General features: G+C 46.4%; 1 protein-coding gene across 2 annotated transcripts; it reads right to left on the bottom strand.

Annotated features, from left to right (window-relative positions):
• Window positions 1-6216: 6216 nt before the first annotated feature.
• Window positions 6217-8066, bottom strand: LOC125993160 (janus kinase and microtubule-interacting protein 3-like). 2 transcript variants are annotated; one of them, XM_068649752.1, is made up of 5 exons: window positions 7966-8066; window positions 7831-7884; window positions 7070-7710; window positions 6865-6990; window positions 6217-6495 (listed from the first exon to the last, which is right to left on the bottom strand). In XM_068649752.1, the coding sequence occupies exons 3-4, from the start codon at window positions 7295-7297 to the stop codon at window positions 6874-6876; spliced, it is 345 nt and encodes a 114-aa protein (XP_068505853.1). In that variant the 5' UTR covers window positions 7298-7710; window positions 7831-7884; window positions 7966-8066; the 3' UTR covers window positions 6217-6495; window positions 6865-6873. The 2 variants fall into 2 exon arrangements, with proteins under 2 accessions (XP_068505853.1, XP_068505852.1); XM_068649751.1 differs by having other exon boundaries at window positions 6865-6905.
• Between the last annotated feature and the right edge of the window lie 8387 nt (window positions 8067-16453).

Below are 16453 nucleotides of genomic sequence, written 5' to 3'. Positions count from 1 at the left end.
GCATGGTGTTGTTCGGTGCGGCATGGTGTTGTTCGGTGCGGCATGGTGTTGTTCGGTGCGGCATGGTGTTGTTCAGTGCGGCATGGTGTTGTTCAGTGCGGTATCGTGTTGTTCAGTGCGGTATCGTGTTGTTCAGTGCGGTATCGTGTTGTTCAGTGCGGTATCGTGTTGTTCAGTGCGGTATCGTTGTGTTGTTCGTATTGTGTTGTGTTGTTCGTAATGTGTTGTGTTGTTCGTATTGTGTTGTGTTGTTCGTATTGTGTTGTTGGTATTGTGTTGTGTTGTTCGTAATTTGTTGTGTTGTTCATATTGTGTTGAGTTGTTCATATTGTGTTGAGTTGTTCGTATTGTGTTGTGTTGTTCGTATTGTGTTGCCTCTCGCACCTAGAAGGTAAATAAATAGGAAGGAAGGACTCACCGGTGATGTCGTCGCCCACGTCCAAGCGTTGTACTTTGTATTTTCATCCTTCTGACAGTGGAAAACATATAGCCAACAAACACCGTGGAACCTAAACGAATGAAAGAAAACTATCATTTGGCCACAACCAACATTCACAGATACAACACAATGTGATGTGCGGGGTTGAGGTTAAAGGTTGAGTGAAGGGCCCTCGTTTTAAACTACTTTTTTGAAAAGGAGTGGGAACAAAACATATTTAATTTATTTATTGGGAAGTAGTAAGACTTATTAAATTTATTTAATCTACTTTTCTTCCCAGGCAAAATTTGATGTGCCGCAATTCCAAATTTCCAAAGTGAATGAAGGAATGAAATCCTTTAAATTATGATTTTGTATAAATACTAGGCATAAACACAAAATCTACGGCACAAAATGGGCAGACTTTACTTGTTTGAAAAGGACTGGTTACAAGACAGACTTTTTTAATTTATTTAATGGGAAGAAGACTTATTTAGTTTAATTGATCTATTTTTGTTCCCTGGCAAAATTCGATTTGCTGCAATTCCAAATTTCCAAAGTGAATGAAGGAACGAAGTCGTTTAAATTATGATTTTGTATAAATACTAGGCATAGACACAAAATCTACGGCACAAAACGGGCAGACTTTACTTGTTTGAAGAGGACTGGTTACAAGACAGACTTTTCTGATTTATTTAATGGGAAGAAGACTTATTTAGTTTATTTAATCTCTTTTTGTTGCCTGGCAAAATAGGATTTGCTGAAATTGTATTTTGCCAAATCTTGACTTGAGACCTGATAGGAAGTATTAAACGCTCAGTTAAATCGATACAAGTTGGTAATAAGAGCGAGTAATGTTGGTTGAAGCGACGAATGAAGGTTAAAAGCAATTTAAATTATGACTTTGTATAAATACTAGATATTAACAGAACATCTACTGCGCAAAATGGGCAGAGTTTACTTGTTTGAGAAGGAGTGGCTTATTCAAGACTAAGATTTATTTAATCTGTTTGTTCCCTGGCAAAATTGGATGTGATGCAATTCCAAATTTCACCACATGATGGTGCCAAATTTTGACTTCATAGGACATATTCAACACTTAGTTCAAGGTAATCAGATTTGTTTATAATTCTAATGGCCTTTTCAAAACTATTGTGGATTACTACTTTGGATCTATTCTACATTACTTGTACATTACTCTGTAACAGATTAGGCAGTATAATCACATATGTTAACTTGAGAGTGCCCACACTCAATCTACTTATCGTGATGTGTTAAATCAATTACTGTTAGACATTATTTGTCTGATAATCTACCAAATCTTTGAATTGAAGAATTTGTGATTTAATTAATAGCTTGTTGTTATGTTCAGGGTAATCAGACTTGTATATAATTCTAATGGCCTTCTTTTGAAAACTATTCTGAATTACAACTTTGGATCTTATATTACTTTGCAACAATATACTCGGTGACAGATTAGGCAGTATAATCACATATGTTAACTTCAGTGCCCACACTGTATTTATGTATGGTTATTTGTTAAATCAAGTACTGTTAGACATGAAATAGGAAGTGTTTAACATAAATGTTATGGCTACTCACCATTGTAGCTCGCTCCTGGTCAATGATACGAGCCTCTTCTTGCAGTGGAAAACTTGCAGCCAACAAACACCGTGAAACCTAAAGGAATGAAATTAAACATTAACATTTCGCCTGGACGAATATTCACACGTACAACGCAACGCGGCTACACTTCTGCTAGCGCCTCAGCTACACGTTGCTATTACAAACGTAAATCTCTTTAAACACAATGAGTGTTACTTACCGTGTACGCTGTAGACGGTCCAGTTGCAAGAAGAAAATAAAGATGTTTCTTTTGATATTCGTCGTTGCTCAGTGGCTCACGGCCATCGCGCCAAAAGATTTGAATTTTGGTGGAAGTTCCGCCAATTACCGAATATCTGCGGCACATGACTGCGACGGAATACCCGCTTATCTGAAACGGCAGTTAAAAGTAGAGTTACATCAAGTTTTCTTGGAACCTAAACGAATGAAAGAAAACTATCATTTGGCCACAACCAACATTCACAGATACAACACAATGTGACGTGCGGGGTTGAGGTTAAAGGTTGAGTAAATGGCCCTCGTTTTAAACTACTTTTTTGAAAAGGAGTGGGAACAAGTAAGACGTATTTAATTTATTTATTGGGAAGTAGTAAAACTTATTAAATTTATTTAATCTACTTTTCTTCCCAGGCAAAATTTGATGTGCTGCAATTCCAAATTTCCAAAGTGAATGAAGGAATGAAATCCTTTAAATTATGATTTTGTATAAATACTAGGCATAAACACAAAATCTACGGCACAAAATGGGCAGACTTTACTTGTTTGAAAAGGACTGGTTACAAGACAGACTTTTTTAATTTATTTAATGGGAAGAAGACTTATTTAGTTTAATTGATCTATTTTTGTTCCCTGGCAAAATTCGATTTGCTGCAATTCCAAATTTCCAAAGTGAATGAAGGAATGAAGTCGTTTAAATTATGATTTTGTATAAATACTAGGCATAGACACAAAATCTACGGCACAAAACGGGCAGACTTTACTTGTTTGAAGAGGACTGGTTACAAGACAGACTTTTCTGATTTATTTAATGGGAAGAAGACTTATTTAGTTTATTTAATCTCTTTTTGTTGCCTGGCAAAATTGGATTTGCTGAAATTGTATTTTGCCAAATCTTGACTTGAGACCTGATAGGAAGTATTAAACGCTTAGTTAAATCGATACAAGTTGGTAATAAGAGCGAGTAATGTTGGTTGAAGCGATGAATTAAGGTTGAAAGCAATTTAAATTATGACTTTGTATAAATACTAGATATTAACAGAACATCTACTGCGCAAAATGGGCAGAGTTTACTTGTTTGAGAAGGAGTGCCTTATTTAAGACTAAGATTTATTTAATCTGTTTGTTCCCAGGCAAAATTGGATGTGATGCAATTCCAAATTTCACCACATGATGGTGCCCAATTTTGACTTCATAGGACATATTCAACACTTAACTATTATGTTCAAGGTAATCAGATTTGTTTATTATTCTAATGGCCTTTTCAAAACTATTCTGGATTACTACTTTGGATCTATTCTACATTACTTGGCAACAACATACTCTGTAACAGATTAGGCAGTATAATCACATATGTTAACTTGAGAGTGCCCACACTCAATCTACTTATCGTGATGTGTTAAATCAAAGTCAAAGTCAAAGTCAAAGTCAGCTTTATTGTCAATTTCTCCACATGCCAAAGACACACAAAGAAACCGAAATTTCGTTCCCCCCTATCCCACGGTGACAAGACATGGCTCACAACAGACAAACAAGTAACAAGTATAACAAAAGCGTGCTGAATAAAAATAATGAATAAATAACACAACAATAAATAAATAAATAAGAGGAGCAGAAAAAAAAAGGAGCAAGTGCGCGTACAGCAGACATTCCCGAAAATAGCGCAACAGTGCCACACGCTACGCAGAAGGGGGTAGCGAGTTCAGGGCCCTAACAGCTTGGGGAAAGAAGCTGTTGGCAAGTCTGGTGGTGCGGGAGCGCAGGCTCCTGTACCTCTTCCCAGAGGGCAGAAGGTCAAACAAAGAGTGAGCCGGGTGACTCACATCTCTGGCAATCGAGGTTGCCTTGCGGGCGAGATGGGAGGTGTAAATGTCCTTCAGGGAGGGGAGCGAAGCACCAATAATCTTACCAGCCGTATTCACTATGCGCTGCAGGGCCTTCAAGTTCTGTTCAGTGCAGTTACCACCCCAGACAGCGATGCAACTGGTGATGACGCTCTCAATAGTGCCACGGTAAAATTACTGTTAGACATTATTATTCTGATAATCTACCAAATCTTTGAATTGAAGAATTTGTGATTTAATTAATAGCTTGTTGTTATGTTCAGGGTAATCAGACTTGTATATAATTCTAATGGCCTTCTTTTGAAAACTATTCTGAATTACAACTTTGGATCTTATATTACTTTGCAACAATATACTCGGTGACAGATTAGGCAGTATAATCACATATGTTAACTTCAGTGCCCACACTGTATTTATTTATGGTTATTTGTTAAATCAAGTACTGTTAGACATGAAATAGGAAGTGTTTAACATAAATGTTATGGCTACTCACCATTGTAGCTCGCTCCTGGTCAATGATACGAGCCTCTTCTTGCAGTGGAAAACTTGCAGCCAACAAACACCGTGGAACTTAAAGGAATGAAATTAAACATTAACATTTCGCCTGGACCAATATTCACACGTACAACGCAACGCGGCTACACTTCTGCTAGCGCCTCAGCTACACGTTGCTATTACAAACGTAAATCTCTTTAAACACAATGAGTGTTACTTACCGTGTGCGCTGTAGACGGTCCAGTTGCAAGCAGAAAATAAAGATAATTCTGTTGATATTCGTCGTTGCTCAGTGGCTCACGGCCATCGCGCCAACAGATTTGAATTTTGGTGGAAGTTCAGCCAATTACGTCATATCCGCGGCACATGACTGCGACGTAATACCCGCTTATCTGAAACGGCAGTTAAAAGTAGAGTTACATCAAGTTTTCTTTTTTAATCAACGCAATCATTTACAACCGTTGACCAGAAAGAATCGTCGAAATTCGACGTTCCCCCCAAACGCCACACTCACTCGCTTTTCAGGGCAACAAAAGTACTTCTTTTTAAAAACGATTAGTTGTACTTACCGTGTACGCTCTGGACGGTCCAGTTGCAAGCAGAAAATAAAAATATTTCTCTTGTTAGTCGTATGTTACCGTCCGCTGTGTCTTTGTCAACATCGCCATTTTCCTACTTCCTGTTGCGAGCCACGCCCACGGATTTAAATTTTGGCGGAAGTTCCGCCCATTGGCGTAGTTTTCGCGTATAGCAAATCCGATTGGTTGGGAAGGGGGCGCGGTTATGCAGCCGAGGGGTCCTGTGATCGGTGGGATGTAAAGTAGGCGTCGACATCACGTCCGCGTCACGTGACCACGACGTGGCAGACGTCATATAGCAACCGCTGTTTTGTTTAGTAGACTTACAGTTGTTATGCATTGACATAATGGCGCACACTCCAATAGATTTAAATAAATTAAATAATTCTTCTGCCCACTCCCTTTTAAACAAGTTAACTCTCCCCGCGGATTTGAATTCCGGCGGAAGTTCTGCCCATCACGTGACGTCTATCACGTAACCACACGCGGCAGATGTCATATAGCAACCGCTGTTTTGTTTAGTAGATTTACAGTTGTTATGCGTTGACATAATGGCGCACTGGTTAGCATGTCCACCTCTTAAGCATGATGTTGCGGGTTCGACGCCTGATCAATGTTAGCATGGAGTGAGCTGAAGTGCATGGCGCTGAAGATTTGAATCTTTGAAATGCGCTGAGGTCTGACGTATCAGGCAGAATGGTTTGCCATCACGTTCAACAAAAAATAGAAACTTTCCCACTCTGATAAAAACGTCCTGTGTTCATCTACATATTTTCGTTTTGCTGTGCATCTTTTCCCTGCCATTTCGAGAGCCCAATTGACACTAATAGTTTACTGGAATGTGTTTGCCCATCCTACTTTGTGGAATTTCACCACATGCGCTTTTGACGAAAATACTAAATTGAACTCAAGTGAAGCCAACACGCACAACCCCCCCCCCCCCCCCCCCCACACACACACACACCTACACACACACACACAAATGTTGATATGACCATAAAAGAGCCGCATGCGGTTCGGGAGTTGCGGCTTGGCCAAACCTGTACTATACAACTTTATTTGTGTAAAATTTTCACAACAGCTGTCACACAAACAAAGCGGGAAAAACCGAAGACGTGCGTGTTCCGCCCACGCTGGATTTATTTGCACCTTTGAAAAGACACCGTATTGCCGCAGATGTGGCAAAGAGTACTTTTGGGCATCTGAGACGGAAGGATGTCCAAAGCATCACGTCACCTGCTCTGGTAGGAATGGTGGTGGGACGTTGAGGTCAACCGCTTTGGGGTTGGCTGAATCTTTGGTCGCAGGATGCCACACACTTGAAGACAGAAGCAGAAAAGCAGAGCTAAATGCAAAATGTACTCACCGGTGACTCCAATTTTTTCCCCCCCTGAAGAAATGGATGGACGGGTGGCCCCGGCTGGCCGGTGGGACTCTTGTTATTCTGACCCTTTTTAGTGCGCGTTTGGGGCAACAACCGTTTTTTGTGGCGCTCTCTTCTGGTTCAAGAGTGCCCTGCATGTGAATTTGCCTTTCCTGCCTTCTGATTGGATGAGCGCCGGTGTGACGCGGTGGCTCTGTCACCGTGGCGGGGGGTATACGTCGGCATCGGAACGTCTGCCAACGTCTGAGACCGGCTGGCAGTGTATCGGAGGTGTCGAGTGCGGTGCCGCTGGAGCTCACTCACCAGCTGGTGTTAGGGCCACAGAATGAAGGCCAAGGAGAAGACTAGAAAGAGAAACAGAAACTTCTCCTCCAATTGTTTGATTTGTCTCTTCTGAGCTTCGATGAATTCTTTCAGCTCTTTGTTCCTCTAGGACGGACAAATGGAAAGTAGCCTTCAAAAGCCAGTAAGCGTGCAAGTAAGTGCCGGGCTGGCTTTGGGCCCTTACCTGTTGCGCGCTGTGCAGCAGATCCATTCTCTCTTGGAGGATGCAAGCGTCGCGCTCCCTCAACTTCCACATCAGGGCTCGCTTCCATTGGTCCACGGCGCTCCTAAGCTCTTGTCTCTGATCCGCCGTCAGCACGTCATTCACGCCAGCGTGGCTGGCTTTTTCGCCGTCCGTGGCGGGGCAGTCCCGCTGCGGTAGCGCCTCGTACAACATGGCCTCCAGCTCCATGATCCTCTGGGCCGCAATCCTCGTCCATCAGTGGTCCGGCGGGAGATTTGAGGGCGGCTTACCTTATGAGCCTGGTCCATGGAACGCTTCCTGAAGTCCAACTCTTCATCCAGGTAGCCCTTCTGGTTGCAGAACATATCCTAGCACAGCTCAAGGTCAGAATTGTTGGGGCACATTGCCCCGAGTTCCCCTTGGCTGATGTCGCGTGTCTGTCTACCTTCTCACTTTCAATGTCCAACATCTTCTGTTGAAGTGCTGACTTGGTCACTTTGATGTATTCTAACCACTGAGGAAAGGCTGCTGTCACATAAGCAGAATGCGAGAGCGTGCGTGGACGTGCGCGTTACCTTCTCGGCTAGGGTGGGAAGGGTCCTGGCGTGAATCACGACCACCTGCTCCTCGTTGGTGAGATTCTGCAAGAGCCCAAAGGCACAGCGTCAACAAGGTTCTTTCAGCGCAAAGCCTTCCAAAAGTCACATTTGAGCCGCCGAGTCTCGTGGAGTGCGAACATAAGGAGTTCGACATACACTTACGGCGTTATCGCCCAGGATGTCCAGCTTCTTCATCAGATCACTGATGACGATGTCCTGGGGAAAGGCGCAAGGAGCAATGTAAGGTGTTCTGGGACCTCAGGTTAAGGTTAGGGTTGCGAGGGACGCCTTACGTACGCTCACGCCGTCGGCCTCGCAGTAGATCTGCAAAGGGCTGAGGCCGTCTGGGAAACGGACTTGCAGAAACTTCAAGACGGGGGAGCGCCACTCCCTCTCCTGAAAGGCAGAGGCATGCATCCATCCGTCCGTCCGTCCGTCCGTCCGTCCGTCACATCTCTGGCCTCAACACGCTTGTGCGAGTCTTCCCACCTCCAGCTCCAGGATGCGGAACTCAAGCAGTTCGTTTTGGTCTCGGATATCCTGGATGTGCTCTTTCAGACGCGCTTCTTCCGCCTCCATCCGCCTGACCTGAAAAGACAGTCAGACCTCATCTGCGGGGCTTCCGGACGGGTGTGACGCCAAGCGACTCCGCCCAGCGCCTTTCTTTCCGTCACCTTTTCGGCCAACTGCTGATTGCTCTGACGCAGCAGCTGCTTCTCCTCCACCCACTTGACATTCTAGAAGAGACAAACGCGTGGACAGCTTTGAAATGTTGTGTCATTTTCATCCACAAATTCTTTGGTTGACTGGAAAATGACATTTGCTTTTCTCCGCATTTTCCCAGCCACGTTCAAGGGGGGGGGGGGGGGGGGTTGGTCCAGTAATGCCAGACGAATGAGTGACTGAAGAATGTAGCTATTTTGTCTGAGAAAAAGGTGTGCTCATTGATAAGCTTACCTGTCCTTGTTGCTTCAGCGCTGACTCCAGATCTGCTACTCTGCTTTGATAGTGACCCATTTCTACTGTCATGTAACATGGGGGGAAGAGATGGTGCAAATGGTAAAATATGGATTGTTCACAGGAATAAATTGGCAGAGCTGAAATTCCAAATTTGTCCAAAAGATGGCGCCAGACCAAAACATGAGACCAAAAAAGGGGCCAAAATAAGCTAAGCAAGTTAAAATAGAAATAAAACAGGAACACGGTGTCGGATTGTGAGTCACGCATGGACGCACAAATGTGATTTTTACTTTTTGATTTCTTTGCTTGGCTAAAAATGTATTCTGTAACAGCTTAAAGCAATATTGTTAGTCAATTCGATCAAGGGACCCGTCACTATGAGAATAGTGGCGTGACATAAATTGTTTGGAGAAGCACAAATGTGATTTTTACTTCTTGATTTCTTTGCTTGGCTAAAAATTGATTCCCTCTTTCATGAACTGTGTTTTGCAATCGAATTGTTCTGGGATTGAATGATTTTATTAACACGGGTATCAGTGGGTGAAATTGTTCGGTTTCTGGAGTGATTAAGATTTGTAATTCTATTTCATGTTTCTTCAATAAATGTGTTGTGTATATTCATCTACTTTGTTGTGCGCTGATTTGTACTGAATGTACAATCGATGGTTCGGGGTTGATTTGACAATTTGATTAATGTGCGGGGGGTTATTATGGTATAACATAGGACCGTAATAAATAAAAGTAACATCAGACAATTTTAGAGAATTGAATAACTTTCATAGTTATTTGAGACACGAGTGAATTTCAATCCGTTTGAAAGTTTGCTTCGTCTGAATAAATTAACGGAAGTGTTTGAACCGGATTATCGGTTTGGTGTAGAACTGAAAGTAATTTAATTATTTGAAGGGCGCAGGCCCGTTTCCCCTTTTGACGGACCGCGTAAAAAGTAACTCCGAACATGTTAGAGAATTAAATAACTTTCGTAGATATTTAAGGGAAGAGTGAATTTCGTCAAAAGTGAATTCGTTTGAAAATTTACTTCCTCTAAATAAAATAACGACGATGGTTAAAATAGATCATTTGAGTTGGTGAAGGATAAAAGTATTTCGATTGTCCGTCGGGCGCGGCCCAGTTCTTAATTTTGTCGGGCCGCGTCAAAAGTTAAACAGGACACGATCGAAAAATAGACTTGCCTTCCAAATTAATTACTGGGCAAATCTAAATAGAGTAAGACATTTTTATTCGTTTTAAGAAAGTTGTTATTCTTTTTAAAGCAATCAAGTGGGGTGAAGCACTCCGACAGTTAAGTGCTAGATCTACATATAAGAAGTTAGAATTAATAACGTAAAGTGCATTAATTTTCTCCTTAAATGCTATTATTGTCACACTTTTATTAATTCGATTCTCTTTCGAATAAACAAGTTGGTCGGCTCGCTGCTTGAGCGACCAAGTAGAACGGACCCATATCAACATTTACTTCGGCAAAACTAGTGCTAGGGTGCGCTATACAAACGAATCCCTGAGGTCTTAACAAAGACATCTAAAAATATCCGTAACATAATAAGAACTTCAAACATTAGCGGGGAGCCATCAATACGATGCGGTCACTTCGAAGTCTTGCCTCGAATTGAGTTACTCGGCTCGAGCTTAGGGTGACTTGAGAGGGATTGGCGTCGTACAGAAATTAGATTGATTCCGGTGGAGTTAATTTAACTCGGGTGGTTAGATTACGGACGAATCTCCGAACCCGGCTAAGACAAACCCGTTACCGGGAAGCCGGGGGCACCTTATTGAAAGAGGTGCGTTTGACACTACCATCAGCTTTTCTCTGGTCTGAAAGGAGGAGGAGGAGCCTCCCTCCTCCTCCTTTCAGACCAGAGAACACCCGAGGCTGGGTGAGAACGGGGAGGCTGCGACCCGGCCGGGGGTTGCGGGAAGGGGCGCCACCTTGATCTCCTTCTCGGCGTCGTAGTCCCCTCCGCTGGTCTGGGCTAGCAGAGCGTAGGCTCGTTGCAGCGCTTGATATTCTTGCGTCAGCTGGCGGTAGCGAAGCTCCGCCTCCTCATGCACACACCAATGCAACACAGCACTAGTACCAGAATCAGTCAGACCGGCGACAAAGCACCCGCGACGCAAAGACGAGTCCGATTCCAGGCTGAAGAGGAATGTTTGGCGCCAATACGCTGGCAGAAATGGCGGGCTACCTCTTCGGGTTCCGTGTCGGGGGTTCTGTCGGTGTGAAAAGACAAGGACGATCCGTCCGAGTCCACCAACACGTCTTCGTCGTAGCCGTAAAATGTTTCGATGACCTGCGGGCGCGGAAGCAAACATCTCTCTGAACAAACTGAAGCGACACCTCACGATGAATCGACGAGAGGAACGATAGCGAGAAAAAGGCCATTTCATCTTGCGCAACACCAAGCAGCCGCAAACAAACAGACTCACCTTGCAGGACCTCACGCTTTGTTCCTCCTCAGAGATTCTCGACGTCGGTATCGTAGCAGCAAATCTCTCTCCTGTCGACACAAATAATCCGCCTTTGAGATTCTTTGGATGCAAAGGGAACGAACGGCTCCGGCGCAGAAACAAACGCGACTCACGATGACATTTCTGACATGAGCTCCTGTCTCCAGAGCCTGAAAAACCCGTCACCGGCGATGATTGGAGGGACGCTCGTCTTTTCCAAAAGTGACAACTACAGGGTGTGTCAGGGTTTTCCAGATTATCTTTATCATATGATTATGTTGCTTTGACTTTGACTGCAACCTGTAATAAATAATATTATTTATCCCTTATTTATCCCTATCGCTTATCCCTTCCTACACAAAGTCGTAAAACATCCCTTGCTATGTTTTGACTAGAGGTCAAGGGCTTTCTCTATTCAATCCACTCTTACACCCACCCTGTTTCTCTTAATAAAAATGCTCGTGCAGGAGCCGAGAGTCAGACTTCATTCGTACAACGGATGGACTCTCCACCTGCAGGTGTCCAAAAGAACTTACTTGTCTCCCGTGTGGTTCTTGCAAAATAAGTTGGAGCGAGCGCAACTCTAACAGGGTGCATTTTGCCACTAGCTGCCTACGGACAATGACGTCGCGCTCGCGGCTCATGGTTGACGGGCTGAGCAGCCGGGCGAGTCCGTCGTTTTCAGCGCACAGCGAGTGGCAAAGGCGCTGACAAAACGGGAGCTTTGAGCTGCTGAAAACGGCAAAACAAGTCTAAAGCGTGTTCAAACGCGTGCGTACAATGCTCCTGCTTGAAAGGTCGGAATTTAAGGGGCCAATTTTTTGGATGGCGGCCGCCGGCCAAGCTTTGGACGGAAAAGGTTTCCTGGCGACAGCGAGCGAGCGCGGCGCTGCCGTACGTGCACCGAGTCACCTGCCTGAAGACCTTGGACAAGTCGTCGATGATGTGCCGCTGCTCCACAACTTGAAGGAACTGCATTTCACCGTCCTGCTGGCCGCAACCGCGCTCCAGGTCATTGAGCGAACTAGGCCTTCTCTGTGGAACACAAATGCAGTGGACTCTGTTGGCACGCCGCCGTTGTCCGCGTCGACTTACCAAGCTTGCCATCTCCTCGTTCTCCTGGGTGACAAAGCGCACTTTGTTTTCAAGGCGACACAGCACCAGTGAGAGTTCTTCATTCTTCCTGCTCAGGCGTTTGTTTTTGTACAGGAGTGGCAGAAACTGGCTTTCTGTTTCTCTCAGTCGCTTAAGCTGCAAGCATGAAGTGCGGGATGCGAAAGACGCACAACACGCGGGCCAGAACGTATCCATTCCTTTTGCATCGGTTTGAACGGAATCGTGGCTTTGGCTCCCAATAAAAGACATCTACCAGGCAACCGACTCGCCGCGCCGCTCAACTAATAAGCAAGCACAATGGGTGCCTCGCTGGATGGCGCGCATCAAACGTAGCGCAAACCTTCAAGCGTGCCGTCAATAAATTACCAGTTCATTGCGCTCTTCAGAAAGCAGGGCGTTTCGATCCTCCAGTTTCCTGATGACTGCGCTGAGCTCAGCGATTTTCAGATGAAACCTTCGCGTGTCCCGATCCTCCTGAGACTGAAAACGCCCCGCAACACACACACACAACCACTCGTTCAAAGTTCAAAACTGTTTTTGTGCTACCTTCCTCCAGCAACGAACTAAGTCATGCGTACTGCAAGTGTGTGATGAGGTGGCTTACGCTATGAAGAGGATTGCTAGTAGCGCCGTTGACCCCACTTCCAGGGTAGTTTAGGCCCGCCCTTTGGGAATCCCTCAGGGCAGCGATCTGCTGCTCGGCAGCCTGAGTCTGCAGCTGAAGGCGGTGGACGTGGCCGGCCCCAGGGATTTATCCAAAACACTAACCGCTCTGTCTTTCAGCTTGATCTCATCCATCTGGATGTACAAACGGGGAGCGCTCAGGCAGGCGGGCAAACTCATTTGCCAGAATTGTGACAAAAACAAAGAGAGCAACCGACCAATTTTTATCTTGAATCGACTAGAACACCATTGCTGTGACAAAAGCGAAGCGAGCAACCGGACGTTTTCTTCTTGTGAAATAGAATAGAATAGAATGCCTTAGGTGTCATTGCACTGCAGGTATACAACGAAATTGGGAACATAGCCACGCACCGCGCATCTGATCAGTCCTACCAGTCGGCGGATCTCCCTCTCGCAGTCTCTCTTGGTTCGGCTCAGCTCCTCCCGATGCTGGTGATGAGCCGATCGGAGCTCGGCCGCTCGGGACTGCCAGGCCTGCTGGGCCGCTGCCAGGGCTTCTTCCGCGCTCCTGGTGGAGGCGACACCGCTCGGTCTCCCGACACCGCCGCGTCTCCTCCACTTCCGCCAGCAAAGCGCCCCCGCTCCTCACCTGAGCAGACATTGCGCCACATCGGGCCGTTGAGACCGCAACGGAGCGCCGCGACGCTTACTGGGGACAAGCTACACAATACGGTAGCGGCCGCATCGGAGCCCGACGTGGCGTGCGGATAGTCAGACACGGATTGAGCGGATCACCTTCTACTGAGCTCTAAACTGAACTCTGCATCACACATTCACAGAACTGTACTTTATGACACTACGGACCTCTATCTTGCACTATCTCGCACTACCAACTTTACTGAACTTGTGTAAACCCTTTAAATAGAAGTTTAATACATGGTTTAGCATTCCTCTGCACACTCTTGAATACTGTTTTGCCTACTTGCACTATTGCATAATTAGCACTGCTGCACTTTATACTTATTTGTAATATATATATATATATATACAGTATATGTATATATATATATTTTCATAGGATATGTTACTTCTATTCAACTGCAATATCACTACTTTGTTGTAAGCCGTGTGCAACGAAATTTCGTTTTGTATGCACCATGTGCAGACAAGATGACAATAAAGTTTGTCTAAGTCATGTCAGGTCAGAGTCAACAAGACTCGCACAAGCGTGTTGAGGCCAGAGATGTGACGGACGGACGGACGGACGGACGGATGCATGCCTCTGCCTTTCAGGAGAGGGAGTGGCGCTCCCCCGTCTTGAAGTTTCTGCAAGTCCGTTTCCCAGACGGCCTCAGCCCTTTGCAGATCTACTGCGAGGCCGACGGTGTGAGCGTACGTAAGGCGTCCCTCGCAACCCTAACCTTAACCTGAGGTCCCAGAACACCTTACATTGCTCCTTGCGCCTTTCCCCAGGACATCGTCATCAGTGATCTGATGAAGAAGCTGGACATCCTGGGCGATAACGCCGTAAGTGTATGTCGAACTCCTTATGTTCGCACTCCACGAGACTCGGCGGCTCAAATGTGACTTTTGGAAGGCTTTGCGCTGAAAGAACCTTGTTGACGCTGTGCCTTTGGGCTCTTGCAGAATCTCACCAACGAGGAGCAGGTGGTCGTGATTCACGCCAGGACCCTTCCCACCCTAGCCGAGAAGGTAACGCGCACGTCCACGCACGCTCTCGCATTCTGCTTATGTGACAGCAGCCTTTCCTCAGTGGTTAGAATACATCAAAGTGACCAAGTCAGCACTTCAACAGAAGATGTTGGACATTGAAAGTGAGAAGGTAGACAGACACGCGACATCAGCCAAGGGGAACTCGGGGCAATGTGCCCCAACAATTCTGACCTTGAGCTGTGCTAGGATATGTTCTGCAACCAGAAGGGCTACCTGGATGAAGAGTTGGACTTCAGGAAGCGTTCCATGGACCAGGCTCATAAGGTAAGCCGCCCTCAAATCTCCCGCCGGACCACTGATGGACGAGGATTGCGGCCCAGAGGATCATGGAGCTGGAGGCCATGTTGTACGAGGCGCTACCGCAGCGGGACTGCCCCGCCATGGACGGCGAAAAAGCCAGCCACACTGGCGTGAATGACGTGCTGACGGCGGATCAGAGACAAGAGCTTAGGAGCGCCGTGGACCAATGGAAGCGAGCCCTGATGTGGGAGTTGAGGGAGCGCGACGCTTGCATCCTCCAAGAGAGAATGGATCTGCTGCACAGCGCGCAACAGGTAAGGGCCCAAAGCCAGCCCGGCACTTACTTGCACGCTTACTGGCTTTTGAAGGCTACTTTCCATTTGTCCGTCCTAGAGGAACAAAGAGTTGAAAGAATTCATCGAAGCTCAGAAGAGACAAATCAAACAATTGGAGGAGACTAAGACCTTCTGCACGTACAACAACGACAAACCTTGGTTTACACCGAACCTTAGGAGGCTGCGCAAAGTCAAGGAGGAGGCCTACAGGAGCGGCGACCGGGACCTGTTCAAGCAGACCAGAAACACACTGAACCGAGAGGTCAGGAAAGCCAGGAGGTGTTACGGGGAGAGCCTGGAGAGACACCTCTCTGCCAATCCTGATCCCTCAACAGTGTGGAAAGGCCTGCAGAGCATCACGGGCTTCAAGAAACGAACCCCCCGTCCTGTGGAGAGCCCAAGGCTCGCTGACCAGCTAAACAGGTTCTACTGCAGGTTTGATCGGTCCTCCCACACAACGGGACCTCCTGCAGCACAATCCACACAATCCACATACTCACCTCCCCCCACAACTGCTCTGTCCACACCTCCATCACCGTGGTCACCGACTCTCTCTCTTGCAGAGGCCGCGCCCGCACTCCAGATTCGCGAGGAGGAAGTGCGCCAGATGTTCCGGAGACAAAAGATCAGGAAGGCACCGGGCCCAGACGGCGTGTCACCTTCCTGCTTGAAAGTCTGCGCTGAGCAGCTGGCGCCCACCTTTGCACGGATCTTCAACCGTTCCCTGGAGCTGTGTGAGGTGCCCTCGTGCTTCAAGAGCTCCACCATCGTTCCAGTGGCCAAGAAGCCCGCCATCACAGGTATGAATGACTATAGACCTGTTGCACTGACATCTGTGGTCATGAAATCTTTCGAGAGGTTAGTACTGAACCACCTGAAGGATGTCACGGGCCCCCTGCTGGACCCCCACCAGTTTGCCTACCGGGCAAACAGGTCGGTAGATGATGCGGTCAACATGGGACTGCACTACATCCTGCAACACCTGGACACCTCAGGAAAGTACGCCAGGATCCTGTTTGTGGACTTCAGCTCGGCGTTCAACACCATCGCTCCTGACATCCTCCAACAGAAGCTCATCCAGCTTGCGGTGCCTGCCTCCACCTGTCAGTGGATCACCAGCTTCCTGACCAACAGGAGACAGCGTGTGAGGCTGGGGAGCATCACATCTGACACCCTGACTACCAACACTGGAGCCCCTCAGGGATGCGTCCTCTCCCCACTGCTCTTCTCCCTCTACACCAACGATTTCTCCGCAAGTGACTCTTCCGTGAAGCTCCTGAAGTATGCAGACGACACCACTCTCATCGGAC

The sequence above is a fragment of the Syngnathus scovelli genome, unplaced genomic scaffold, assembly GCF_024217435.2.
Source record: "Syngnathus scovelli strain Florida unplaced genomic scaffold, RoL_Ssco_1.2 HiC_scaffold_27, whole genome shotgun sequence".
NCBI classification, from domain to species: domain Eukaryota; kingdom Metazoa; phylum Chordata; class Actinopteri; order Syngnathiformes; family Syngnathidae; genus Syngnathus; species Syngnathus scovelli.
This window is presented reverse-complemented; position numbering and strand designations above follow the sequence as displayed.

Bases quoted from the DNA above. Each gene is read 5' to 3' on its own strand.
- LOC125993160 (XM_068649751.1), bottom strand. From the start codon at position 7,297: ATGGAGCTGGAGGCCATGTTGTACGAGGCGCTACCGCAGCGGGACTGC. The intron at 6,906-7,069 runs GTAAGGGCCCAA...TTCTCTTTCTAG, and splicing joins TGCTGCACAGCGCGCAACAG to TCTTCTCCTTGGCCTTCATT. The intron at 6,496-6,864 runs GTGAGTGAGCTC...TCTGTCTTCAAG, and splicing joins TGTGGCCCTAACACCAGCTG to TGTGTGGCATCCTGCGACCA.